The sequence below is a fragment of the Syngnathus typhle genome, linkage group LG2, assembly GCF_033458585.1.
Source record: "Syngnathus typhle isolate RoL2023-S1 ecotype Sweden linkage group LG2, RoL_Styp_1.0, whole genome shotgun sequence".
NCBI classification, from domain to species: Eukaryota; Metazoa; Chordata; class Actinopteri; order Syngnathiformes; family Syngnathidae; genus Syngnathus; species Syngnathus typhle.
The window spans coordinates 1,130,686-1,143,839 of record NC_083739.1 but is presented as its reverse complement, the minus strand read 5'-3'; the positions used below and the strand labels follow the sequence as shown (position 1 = coordinate 1,143,839).

At 43.0% G+C, this 13,154-nt stretch overlaps 1 protein-coding gene across 1 annotated transcript; it reads left to right on the top strand.

The window, feature by feature from the left end:
- The first annotated feature begins 664 nt into the window (after positions 1 to 664).
- Positions 665 to 13,096, top strand: LOC133166806 (glycerol kinase-like). The gene is made up of 20 exons (XM_061297090.1): positions 665 to 1,006; positions 1,089 to 1,155; positions 2,941 to 3,008; positions 3,277 to 3,319; positions 3,397 to 3,477; positions 3,546 to 3,624; positions 3,690 to 3,786; positions 3,853 to 3,937; positions 4,014 to 4,134; positions 4,277 to 4,420; positions 4,487 to 4,573; positions 4,636 to 4,722; positions 4,806 to 5,867; positions 5,948 to 6,057; positions 6,190 to 6,329; positions 7,931 to 8,006; positions 8,079 to 8,259; positions 8,334 to 8,434; positions 8,513 to 8,563; positions 8,940 to 13,096. Exons 1-13 carry the CDS (start codon positions 960 to 962, stop codon positions 4,814 to 4,816), a joined length of 1,017 nt encoding a protein of 338 aa, XP_061153074.1. The 5' UTR covers positions 665 to 959; the 3' UTR covers positions 4,817 to 5,867; positions 5,948 to 6,057; positions 6,190 to 6,329; positions 7,931 to 8,006; positions 8,079 to 8,259; positions 8,334 to 8,434; positions 8,513 to 8,563; positions 8,940 to 13,096.
- Positions 13,097 to 13,154: the final 58 nt, after the last annotated feature.

The following is a 13,154-nucleotide window of genomic DNA, read 5'->3' as shown; positions in this document are numbered from 1 at the left end:
AATGATCGTCACACACGCAGGGAGGCAATGGGTCCCATTTTTATAGTCTTTGGTATGGTCTTAACTAGGCTGGATGTAATTTTTTTTGTTGGCGTTGATTTCTCCGACTGCCCGTAAAAAAAAAAAAAAAAAAAATTAAAATTTTTTTTAAAAAAAATTCATAAAAATTGGGTGCGTATTATACATGGGTACAAGCTTTTTTCCAGCATCAGCATGCCATTTTTAGGGGTGCGTACTATACATGGGGGCGCACTATACACGGAAAAAAACGGTAAAGTGAAAGTAATATTTGTTCTTTTATATACAGTGATGTCTTGAAATGAGATGTTTAGTTCGTGACCACAATGATCAGTCAAATCATCTTTCCCGACTGAAATGAATGGAAATGATGTTTGGAAAGTGCGCAATGTGTATTTTAATAAGGAATAAAGTTTCTCTAACACTTTATTAATATTATAAATATAAATTTCTGGCGTTGGCCATTAGTATGTGTGTGATCATTTAATTACACATAGTTCTCTTTGTTTAATTTTAGTTTGTATCAATAAAAAGGCTGAAGCCTGATTTTTCTTTTTATATTATTATGAACTCAACCGTATACTTTAGTGCAGTGCTTCTCAAATAGTGGGGCGCGCCCCCCTTGGGTGCTATACCTGGGGGGGCGCGTGTGACCCTGGGGAACAGGCTTTTTTTTTGCAGTACTAGAATAAAGTGTAATTGCGCATCTTCCCAGCAGGGGGCAGTGGCGCTCTCATTGTTACTTCTGTGACGTTTGCGACAGTGCAACGTTTTACGACTTACAAGACAAGTTAGGACAGTCACGGTGGGGAGGGGGGGGCGCGAATAGTTTTCTTCTTGCTAGGGGGGGGCGTAACAGAAAATAATTGAGAAGCACTGGTTTAACCGGAGGCAAATCCGGAGGGGTCCACTGCACCGATGTGACCAATGCTAGCCGGACCATGTTGTTCAATATTCACACGATGGACTGGGACCCGGAGCTGTGCAAGTATGACACCTAGTGGTCACCCGTGTACGTGCAACATTAGCTCCGCGACCCTTCACTTGTGCTTTTTCTTGATTCCAATCAGATATTTTGGTATCCCAATGGAGATTCTGCCCCGAGTGAGAAGTTCCTCTGAAATCTACGGCCTCATGGTGAGCCACCGTCACCTTTTTTTTTTTCTTTTTAATATTGCCAGGCCGCTTCCGAAATAACCAGAGCTGTTGCGAGTGCATGAACGTTGACTGAGAAACTCTTGTCGGCATTATTTTTGTGTGCCATTGTCTCCCCTCTCTCACCGGTAGAAAATAAGTTCTAGCTGTCTAAGTCATTTTGTAACTCGCCACTTCCCTCATCGGGCTAAAGTTAGTCACCCGGCCGCTTCCGTTCCGCACGCTCATTTCCAACTTGTATTGCCGAACAAGTTTGAAGAATGCAAAGGCAAAATGTGCCGTTCTAATTGAATGTAAACATTCTTACGCTGCCATTTGGAAATGGGCTGTTTGGCTTTGCTTCTCATGTGACCTGACGCTCGCCATCTTCTGCATGAATAAATCTCTTCACTCCTTCAACGCGCCTCACAAAGGAGTGAAGACATTGATCCATGTCCACTTGAACACTGCTCTGTTTAAAAATGTATCCTTGTCCCTGCGTTTTTTTTTTTTTTTTTTTACAAGATATTTTTGTTTATTTGTTGGACAAGAATTTGTTTTGCTGGGCATTTTCCGAGATATTCCTTGTTAAAATTGAACATTATTTGTGGGGAAAGCAGAGAGCTCATGCAACCTGCGCTATTTAAATCAATATCGCCATAAGGTGCCTTTGAGACGTCACCAAGAACAACCCTTTTCCATTGAACTTCATATTTATTCCATATAGTCGATGTATTACTGTTTGAATTGCATATCGGTAAAACACCCCATTCACTTGAAAGAAATGAATCAATGCACCGCAAGTGGAATTTGCTGACATCCAACTACACACAAATGATGGCAAATTATAAAATGGTGTCTTTTTTCCAAACTCAAAAGTTGTATAACTAAAGAATTGCGATGAGGACACCAGTGGCACCTTATCGGGATATGAAGGTGTTTAATATTGCTTTATGGCAGCTGTTATTTGCCTCAATGTGGTCAAATAATCTGGGCAAGGTGGTTTCACATGAGCACCAAAGTTTTGTGTTTTGAGCATTTTCGCAATAGAATCTACCTGGGTCTTTCATTCAATGTCACCCGTGAATGTGCTTTCGTCTATTATTATTATTAATTAGTGACAAGAAATAAACGACAGTCCACCCAATGAATGTTCTGTGATCGCTTGGCAGAAATCAGGAGCGCTTTCAGGGCTCGAAGCTTATTTTTTGCCCAAGTTGCCCTCGGGCAAGTTGGAGAAAATTTTACTTGCCCGAAACAAAATTTTACTTGCCCGAATTTTTTTGGAGTGGATTTTTACTTGCCCGACACATTTTTGCAATAAAAAAGACAACACTATAAGTTTTGCCTTCATATGCCTTCGTATCCGCCAACCGGAAACAAGCTCTGCTGGTGCGCAGGCGCAGAAGAGCCAGGGACGAGTGAGGGAGCATGCATTTAATTACGAAGCGCTTTGCCGTTATCAATGTATTGCAGACTTACACGAGAAACTAACCGCTCCCTAGAAAACAAAATGTCGGACCAGAAGCGGCAGAAGTTGCGAGAAATTATGCACAAAATCGTGTTTTTACAGCTTGAAAACATGGTATTATGGCAGGGCAAGTTCGGGCAAGTGAGGAAAAAATTCTACTTGCCCGTCTGCCATCGCTACTTGCCCCGGGCAATCGGGCAATGGTTAGTTTCGAGCCCTGGCTTTCCGGCATTCCCATTTCAGGGGTAAGTATTTCTCCATTTTTTTCAGCCCGTGCAAATGGCCGCAAATGTGACGCTTGTGCTTTTCCTCGTTAGTGTCTTGGCCATCAGTCGGCAGCGCTGGTTGGGCAGATGTGCTTCCAGGACGGGCAAGCCAAAAACACGTAAGTGCGCGCGCCATGTAGCTAAGATTAAAAAACTATATATACCGTAATTTTCGGACTATAAGTCGCACCGGAGTATAAATCGCACCAGCCATAAAATGCCCAAAAAAGTAAAAAAAACCAACATATGTATGTATATAAGTTGCTCCTGAGTATAAGTCGCCCCCCCCACCCAAACTATGAAAAAAACCGCGACTTATAGTCCGAAAACTACGGTATATTTTACCCAAGTAGCATGGTTCCATTTTTTTGTTTTGTGTTCTACTAGGTATGGAACAGGCTGCTTTTTGCTACGCAACACTGGCCCCAAGGTGTCGCCACTGAGCCGCAAATGTCTGGAGCTTGTCGTGTTGCCTTCAATGTTGAGCCGCTGTGTCTTTTTTTGCAGCCTGTCATGTCCGAGCACGGGCTTCTCACCACCGTGGCTTACAAACTGGGTCGAGACAAACCCGCCTGCTACGCCTTAGAGGTACAGCACCAGGAAGACGATTGTTCTGTTTTGCAGCCTCGTCCCACACCGTGTGTCGTTCCCGCCAGGGTTCCGTGGCCATCGCGGGAGCCGTGGTCCGTTGGCTGCAGGATAATCTCGGCATCATCGAGTCGTCCGAGGAGCTCGGTATGTCGTTTGATATCGTGTATCGAGACTTTGTCGTACAACCCGTGTAATATTTTTGTGCGCAGAGAAACTGGCCGCATCGGTTGGGACATCCTACGGTTGTTATTTCGTTCCTGCTTTCTCGGGCCTTTACGCGCCGTACTGGGAGCCCAGTGCGAGAGGCTAGGACCCAGTTTGGAACACGCTGAGCCAGACTTTTTGGTGACGGACACTTTCTTCGTGCCACAGGGTCATTTGCGGCTTAACCCGGTTTACAAATAAGAGTCACCTCGCTTTCGCCGCCTTGGAAGCGGTCTGCTTCCAGACACGAGAGGTGCCCACACACACTGGAACCCTTTTGCTCCTGCTTTTTTGAAGTCGAGCGGCCATTTTTTATTTATTTTTTGCAGATTCTGGACGCCATGAATCAGGACAGCGGCATCCCACTCACCCAGCTGCAGGTGGACGGGGGTATGACGTCCAACAGGTTGCTGATGCAGCTACAGGCCGACATACTCTGCATCCCCGTCGGTAGGCCTCGCCTTCGCCCTCCACATCCTCGTCGTCACTCTTTGACCCCAACCGTGTGAATGTTTTTTGTAGCAGAATTTAAAAAAAAAAAAAAAAATTGTCTTTAGTTTCCAAACAATCCCCTTTCTTAATTTTCCCTCAGTGAAACCATCCATGCCGGAGACCACCGCTCTGGGCGCAGCGATGGCGGCCGGCGCAGCGGAGGGCGTGAGCGTGTGGAGTTTGAACCCGGACGACTTGAGCGAAGTCACGTCGGAGAAGTTTGAGCCTCAGATCAACCCCGAAGGTATGTTTTCAAAAAGCCCACCCCGCTGTCCATGACGTGACGTTTTCCCACGTCCGTGTCCGGCAGAAAGCGAGTTTCGCTATGCCCGCTGGAAGAAAGCCGTTCAGAAGTCAATGAACTGGGAGACCACCGAGCTTCCCACCAATGGAAATGGTAGGGCTTCACGATCGGGAGGCTCCTCACCGTGACTCGAACGCTTGTTATCTGGTGGTCAGGTGAATGCAGCATCTTCTGCAGTGCCCCGCTGGGCTTCTACATCATGGGCAGCATGCTGATGCTCATTGGAGCCAATTACATTGCAGGTGAGTGTCCGTCCGTCCGTCCGTCTGTTTTCATCATGAGAGCAATCGGGGAAATTCATGAGCTTTTTCTGTCTTATCTCAAGGGCACAACTAGTCTCCTGGCAGCCAGCGAGGACAAAGACCTACTGTTGATTAAAAAAAAAAAAGAAGGCAACATCTTGAAATAGTCGACTGTAAAAATATGTAACCTAAAATAAATCAGTATGAAAAAGGTCAGTCTAAAAAATTTACGATGGAAAAAAAAATTCAACTGGAAAAAAAAAATCAGCTAAAAATTGCCCACCAAAAAATCAGCTAAAAGAAATCTGCAAAAAACAAACAAATCTGAAACATCTGGGTACTGTATTAAATGTCACTTTTCAGCATCAAAATTCAATGTAAAAAAAAAAGTCAACATCTTGAAATGGTCAACTGTAAAAATATTTAACCTAAAAGAAATTAGTGCAAAAAAAGTCAGTCTAAAAAAACTTAGAATGAAAAAAAAATTAAATTGGAAAAAAAAAATCTGCTAAAAATTGCCCGCCAAAAAATCTGCTAAAAAAAATCCGCAAAAAAAAATGAAACATCTGGATACTGTATTAAATGTCACTTTTCAGCATCAAAATTCAATGTAAAAAAAAAAAAGTCAACATCTTGAAATGGTCAACTGTAAAAATATTTAACCTAAAAGAAATTAGTGCAAAAAAAGTCAGTCTAAAAAAATTCGCAATGAAAAAAAAATTAAACTGGAAAAAAAAATCAACAAAAAATTGCCTGCCAAAAAATCTGCTAAAAAATGTGCCTGCAAAAAAAAGAAAAAAATCTGCAAAAAGAAACAAATCTGCAAAAAAATAAATAAAATCATCTGTATTAAATGTCACTTTTGTAAAAGTTGTGGGACTTCAAGCAAAGTTTCTCCAAACACAGGTAGAAAATTCTCCCCAAGTCATGTCTAGGGCTGACCTCCAGAAAAGGAAACGTTTGCTGGATGAAATCCCTGTAAGTCCACCGAAGATCCCTCCTTGCGCCTACCAGCCTGGTCCTGAGCCACCCCCTCCCCAGGAGTATCAGCTCACATTATTTCAGTGGCAAATCCAACAAGAAGCGCGCAAGTTTGAAGGAGTCGCTCCCGAGTTGCTGAGCAAACAAGATGCCGACGGTGACACGTAAGTACACCTTCATTTTTCTCCAGCCACTTTGATAAGATGCATTCCAGACCACTTTGGACATGTTGTCACTGTTGCAGATGTCTTCACATAGCTGTGGCCCAAGGCAGAAGAGCTCTGGCCTACATGCTTGCTTCCAAGATGGCCGTCCGTCTACGGTGCTTTAGAGGTGAAAGAGCACAATGGGCAGGTAGCGGAGCTCCTCTCGGTCTCCATCAAGTCTCTTCACAATTTTACAAATGTGTGGCTGTCCGTCTAAGTAAAAATGAACAGGTAGGAGTGAAAATATGCATGCCACCTTTTTGTTGGCTTGTGCCTTCAGACGCCGCTTCAGGTGGCCGCGGCAGCCAATCAGCACCTCATCGTAGGTGACCTGCTAGAGCACGGAGCAAACTTGCAGACTTGTGGGGGCGCTCCCCTCTGCACATTTGCGCTGAGAAAGGATTCCACCTCTGTCTTCAGGTTTGGAGTTGATCATTTTGGAAAAATGACTTTTTATATCGTGAAATTTAGGGAATGCCCTTTTATTGACCTGAAAACTAACCAGGGTCCAAAGAGTTGCCTCATATAGAAAACTTTGTCCAAAGAATGTACTCCAAATAGTTGCAACCAAACACCCTTTGCAGATTTTTCCAATATTCTTTTTTTTTTTCTGTTTTAAAAGTTTTTGGAGGGAGGATACTCAGTTTGAAAAATGTTTGTTGGAATGGGTGTCAATTAAATGCAGGTTTATATAATGCATATAAATGACCTCAATTCAATTTTTCCATTAAACAAACAAACAAACAAACAAAAACAAATCCCCCTCTACCAGCCACAAAAAAATCTAAAAACGCTGTAAATATTGAACACAAATGACGACTTGAGTCAATTTAGTTTTCTTTGCGTTTGCGTTGTTGTATTATGCTGCCATCTAGTGGTCAGGTGATATACACTTGAGCTGCAATGAATTAATCATGACACAAATTGTCTAGCTCTTTATATATTGTGCTTAATATTTTTGTTATTTATTAAGTTTGTTATTGAAAGCATTACAAAAATGTTTTATTTTTTTGGAAGCTGGACACGAATTATTATTCTTTTATGTGAGATAATGAAGTGCGAATGAGTTGCCTACACTGGTCTCCATTTTGATGTCACTTTGTTTTGCCTGGGTTCAAAATACTACAGACTTATGTCATATTCATTTAGTGTATAGTTAGGAGGCGTTTAATGACTCAAAAAAATCGGAATTAAGGGGTTTAAATCTCAAAATCGATTTAATAAAATCAGAAAGAACAACGATTAATCTAAATGTCCACAATTGACGAACCATACGCCATGGATGCGTTTTTTTTTTTTTTTTCGTGTCTGTCTGTATAGAACACCTTGTACTTTGTGTCGTTAACCGCACGTCAATTCTTTGTTGACGAAAACAACCATATCGCCACAGATGCGTTTATTTCGTGTTTGTCTGTATAAAAGACCGCGTACTCTGATCTTTGTGTCAGCCTTTAACTAACTTTAATTTAACCGCACGTCAATTCTTTGTTGACGAAAACAACCATATCGCCACAGATGCGTTGTTTTCGTGTTTGTCTGTATAAAAGACCGCGTACTCTGATCTTTGTGTCAGCCTTTAACTAACTTTAATTTAACCGCACGTCAGTTCTTTGTTGACAAAAACAAGGGGCGTCCTCGTCAATCCGACGTCACTAGAACGCGGATGTGGATGTTTGTGCGTGATATATGTATTGATATGAATCAGACCCAAGACGACAGCTGTTGTTTCAGTCACTTTCTGAATTGAACTGCCGCGCCGCGCCTCCCCTCATGACGTCACACAACACAGCCCGACATCCCTAACAGTGGACTGTCACCCTGGTAACAGGCGTCTGAGCAGAGGGCAATTTAGCGTTTTATTTGGTTGCCTTGAACTACTTTTCTTTTGCCATGAATTGTATTGATGAGGTAAGTGATTTTCTCTGTTGGAGGTGGACATCTGACCGCCGGGGTCATTTCACTAAACAGGTCTCTCATTTCTCTGAAACGAACCCTGATCTCTTTTTATTTGAATGTTGCAGAATTAAAGTACCAGATGATTATGGATGCACCCAAGCAAAGCCAAGTAGGTGTTGGACCTGGCGTTCAAATGCAAAGGTGAATATGTCCCCAAGTTTCCTGTTATGTGAAATCGAAGTGAACTAACATGAGACTGTTATTGTTGATTAGAAACATGGGAGACTATGCCGAGGTTCACGGACCCTACAGAGCCAATCGCGGGTATTCAGCCTCGCTGCAGCCTCTCCAAGTCCACAACGGTCTGTCTAATCCACCGCGTGCGTCCACCCTGAGGGAATGTGAGCTCATCATCCGTCAGCTGTACAACACCAACAGTTTACAGTCCCAGCAAGTGAGGCTCACATTTCAAAGCCTTTGCCATGCATTGTGTGTCTCAACTCACGGCAACATTTGTGCGTCTTCCAGATTGTGCGCTACAAGGAGTTGCTGAAAGATATTGGGCTCAACAAGAGAATCACCCCCGAAAACTACAACCTGACCAAAGCCTTCCTTGCGGATGATATTTGGTAAGGTATCAGAAAGCGTCGCCGTGTTAGCCGTGACGTGGAAATGGTACATTTCCAATCGAAGCGATTTGTTTGCAGCAAATTCTCTGACAACACATTTCCGAAACTGGATCTGAAAACAGAAAAAACGTAAGTGATTCTCATTTTATTTGTCCTTACATGTGTATTTGAATGAAGGGATAGGAATTAAAACGTTTTCTTTTTAAATACAATTCTTTGATGAATCAACAAAATAGATGACGTTACTTGATTATCAAAATGATCATTAATTGCAGCCCTACTTGACTATATTTGGTGTCAAACACTTCAATGCACCTTTCCATATCCAAGTGTGGAAAAAAAAAACACTTTGGTGTTTAAAAATATCTCTTAAATACTTTTGTAGACAAGTCAGGTACTATTTTAGTCAAGTGGAAGCCTGAAAAAGAATCAGCGACTGTTTTGGTCTTGCCATCTGCCTCCAGTCTACGTTCTAGTTAGGAATTGTGTTTTTGTCCTCCCCCAGGACCGCCGTTGGCCTCCCGGCGCTCACGCAGGGCCTCAACTCATCTGTGGCGGAGCGCCAGAGACGGAATCGCGCCGTGCACAGAAGCCACGTCAAGGGCACGGTGCGATGAGATGATCCAGATGCTCACCTCTCACCTGCAACTACGGGGACATGCAAAGTCAGTGTCCGTGTGATGTCACAGATCAAACAGCCAATCAAAAAGCCGTGGAAGAACCGAGAGAAATCTTTTCGCTGGGTAGAAGCTTGTAAACGGCAGAGATTTACAGTACCTAATGTCACCAAAGACACATATATATATATATATCATTGTCAATTATTCTCAAAGCATCCCCTGATCTTAAGCCCCCCAAAAGAGCTACGAAAAACTCCCAAAAACCCTACTAAAAAAAATCATTTTATTTAATCGTATTTATATATTTATCATAAATGTATCATTTATTCATATTACCTTACCATACTACCATATAACCCTAACCCTAAATATTTCTGACACGTCACCGGTCCGTAGTTTTCCATTCACTTGTGAGTTACTCCATCATACCATATTCATCCCGGGTATTGAGAGCCAGGCTTCCTTAGTGGAGTTGTTGGTCCTCTGGGATCTCACCCCCAGCAACACGGGTTTCAATTTTGGTGGGGCCTAAAAAAATTATTATGCCCTGCATTTGACTAGGGGTGTAACGATACATCGATACGCATCGATTAATCGATCGTAGAGCACTAGATCGCGATACATCGTGAATGAACCGCAGCAGGCTTTAAGATATCGGCAAATATCGTATCGTAGTTCTTTATATCGATATTATATCGTAGCGTGAAAAAACGCGCGATTTACACCCCTACATTTGACCCATCCCCATGTGATCGAGGCTTCCGTAGTGTGGTGGTTTGTCTTCAGGGCTTTCACTCCAGCGACATGGGTTTGAGTCTGGGTCCAGCCTAAAAAATAAATTTGCAACACAGTTGATCGTGTATTTCCCCATTTAACCATCCACCTCCCTGAAGCTTAGGGTTGGGTTTAGAGCTAAGGTTAGGTTTAGAGCTAGTGTTTGGGTTAGCGTTAGAGCTAGGGTTAGCGTTAGAGCTAGGGTTAAGGTAAGCGTTAGAGCTAGGGTTAGAACTAGAGCTAGCGTTAGGATTAGAGGGTTAGGGTTAGGATTAGGGTTAGAGCTAGGTTTAGGGTTTGGGCTAGGGTTAGGGTTAAGGTTAGGGTTAGGGTTAGCAGACCCCGAGCAGGGGTCGGGAACCTTTTTGACTAAGAGAGCCATGAAAGCAAAAAATTGGGAAATTTATTTCAGTGAGAGCCATATATTTTAAAAGTGAATTCAACTAAATGTCAGTATAATAAGCCTCTTGAATTTATTCTTTTAAATAATGTTGTTATAACACTCATCATTACAGAACAGTTCTTGCCGACAGAGGCATGTCTTGTATCCGTTTCATTATCTTGTCTTCAAAGTCCGCTTTATTGTCAATCTCTTCACATGTCAAGACAGACAAAGAAATCGAAATTACATTTTCTCTATCCCACGGTGACGAGACATATTACACGATAGACATACAAGTAAACGACACAATACAAAAACAAGAAGGCACAAACATTAAATAATAAGAATGTTGAATAAATAATAAATAAACAGATAACACAATAAATAAGAGGAGCAAAACGGAGCCAGTGTGCATACAGCAGACAGTAAGCGTAGCGCAAACGTACAGGACGCTTTGTTCGGAAGATCATGAAAAAATTCATTGGCTACATCCAGCATGAACGTTTTAGCATACTCGCCAATATTTCATTTTATCTGCGAGCCATATGCAATCATCAAAAGAGCCACATCTGGCTCGCGAGCCATAGGTTCCCGACCCCTGGGTTAGTGCTAGGGTTAGCTCGCCATTTTCTCGACTCGTACTCGCACTCTTAGGGTTAGCTCTAAGCCTTACCCTAACCCTAGCTCTAACCCTAACCCTAGCCACAGCTCTAACCCTAACACTAGCTCTAAACCTAACCCTAGCTCTTAACCTAACCCTAAGCTTTAGGGAGGTGTGCCGTTTTTTTCCGTGTATAGTGCGCCCCCGTGTGTAGTACGCACCCCTAAAAATGGCATGCTGATGCTGGAAAAAAGCTTGTACCCATGTACAATTTTTTTTTTAATTTTTTTTTTTTTTTTTAAGTCCCAATGATCGTCACACACGCAGGGAGGCAATGGGTCCCATTTTTAGTCTTTGGTATGGTCTTAACTAGGCTGGATGTCATTTTTTTTGTTGCCGTTGATTTCTCCGACTGCCCGTAAACGCACCACCGCGTCTGATACGAGAGCATTGCGGTCGCATGGAGCGTGTTTGAAGTGAACAGCAGAGAAGAAAGGAACAAGGCAAAGTGTTGTGAAATAAAATATTACCTGTAATACGGATTTAGGTAGAGAACTGAACTCTCGCTCTTTATATAGCTGACGTGTCTTGCGCATCCGTTCTGGGCATCTGTAGTGGCGGCCTCCGTATGATATCCGGTTTGCGGTGACAGAGCCGTCGCTGAAATTTAGAAGATATTTTTAAAGTCCTGATCTAAAATTTAAGTGGACCTCAGTGCGCACTGCGCAGGGAGCTTCATTTGGTGCGGTCGCGCAACCGCAGCGCGCCGGGCGTTCACTGTCGCATTGCTTAAAGAGCGAGCGCCTTTGTGTTTTAGGATGAACAGCAGAGACCAAAGGAACAAGGCAAAGTGTTGTGAAATAAAATATTACCTGTAATACGCATTTTGTTATTTGCTGATTGAAACTGCTAATTAAACTGTGAATTGAAACTAATAGGAAGAAAACAACTCTCGCTCTTTATATAGCTGACGTGTCTTGCGCATCCGTTCTGTGCATTTTATTTCACAACACTTTGCCTTTCTTCTCTGCTGTTCACTTCAGACACTCTCGTATCAGACAAGGCTTGCTCGATCACCTTGGGGGGCGCGGTGCTATTCCTGGGGGGGGCGCGTGTGACCCTGGGGAACAGGCTTTTTTTTTGGCAGTACTAGAAGAAAGTGTAATTGCGCGTTTACTACAGCAGGGGGCAGTGGCGCTCTCATTGTTACTTCTGTGACGTTTGCGACAGTGCAACATTTTACGACTTACAAGACAAGTTAGGATAGTCACGGTGGGGAGGGGGGGCGCGAATAGTTTTCTTCTTGCTAGGGGGGGGGGGCGTAACAGAAAATAATTGAGAAGCACTGGTTTACGGGCAGTCGGAGAAATCAACGCCAACAAAAAAAATTACATCCAGCCTAGTTAAGACCATACCAAAGACTATAAGAATGGGACCCATTGCCTCCCTACGTGTGTGACGAGCATTGGGACTTAAAAAAAAAAAAAAAAAAAAAAATGAAAAAATTTTTTGTACCCATGTATAATGCGCACCCCAGATTTGAGGACAATAAATTAGTTAAATTTTGCGCACTATACACGGAAAAAAACACTATGGTTAGTTATATGGGGCACGAGCCACTAGTGTTGCAAGTTTATTTTTTCGGCCACACCCAGATTCAAACCTGTGTCGCTGGGGTGAGAGCCCAGAGGACTAACCACTCCACTACGGAGGCCTCGATCACATGGGGATGGGTCAAATGCAGGGCATAATAATTTTTTGGGGCCCCACCAAACTTGAAACCCGTGTTGCTGGGGGTGAGAGCCCAGAGGACCAACAACTCCACTAAGGAAGCCTGGCTCTCAATACCCGGAATGAATATGGTTTGATGGAGTAACTCACAAGCGAATGGTCAACCTTTATTTACGCCAGGGAAAAATCATGGCCAAAGCTTAATTGAAAGTGAAAAGTGCCACACCCGCCCTCACCCCCACTTTCTGTTTGATCTGTGATGTCACACGGACACTCCTTTAGGTACGTCGCCATTTTCAAGCGTACCTAAAAACACGTCAGTTCATTAGAGAAAAATGATGGCCAAAGCTGAACTGAAAGTGAAAAGTGCCACACCCGCCCTCACCTGTTGCTGTAACGTCACACAGTTAACCAAATGTCCAATTTTTGCTATTTAAAAACTACTACAAGTGTTACAAAATCAAGATCACCCAAAGAGAAGCATCATCTCCCCGTTGTTGCATCCCTTCATGTATATAAGTTAGCCGTGCATTAAAGAAGTGTTGTTTCAGTGAGTTGTTCTTTCTTTCCTTGGCAAATCGCATTTCGACATTCTGACTTATATAGTTCACG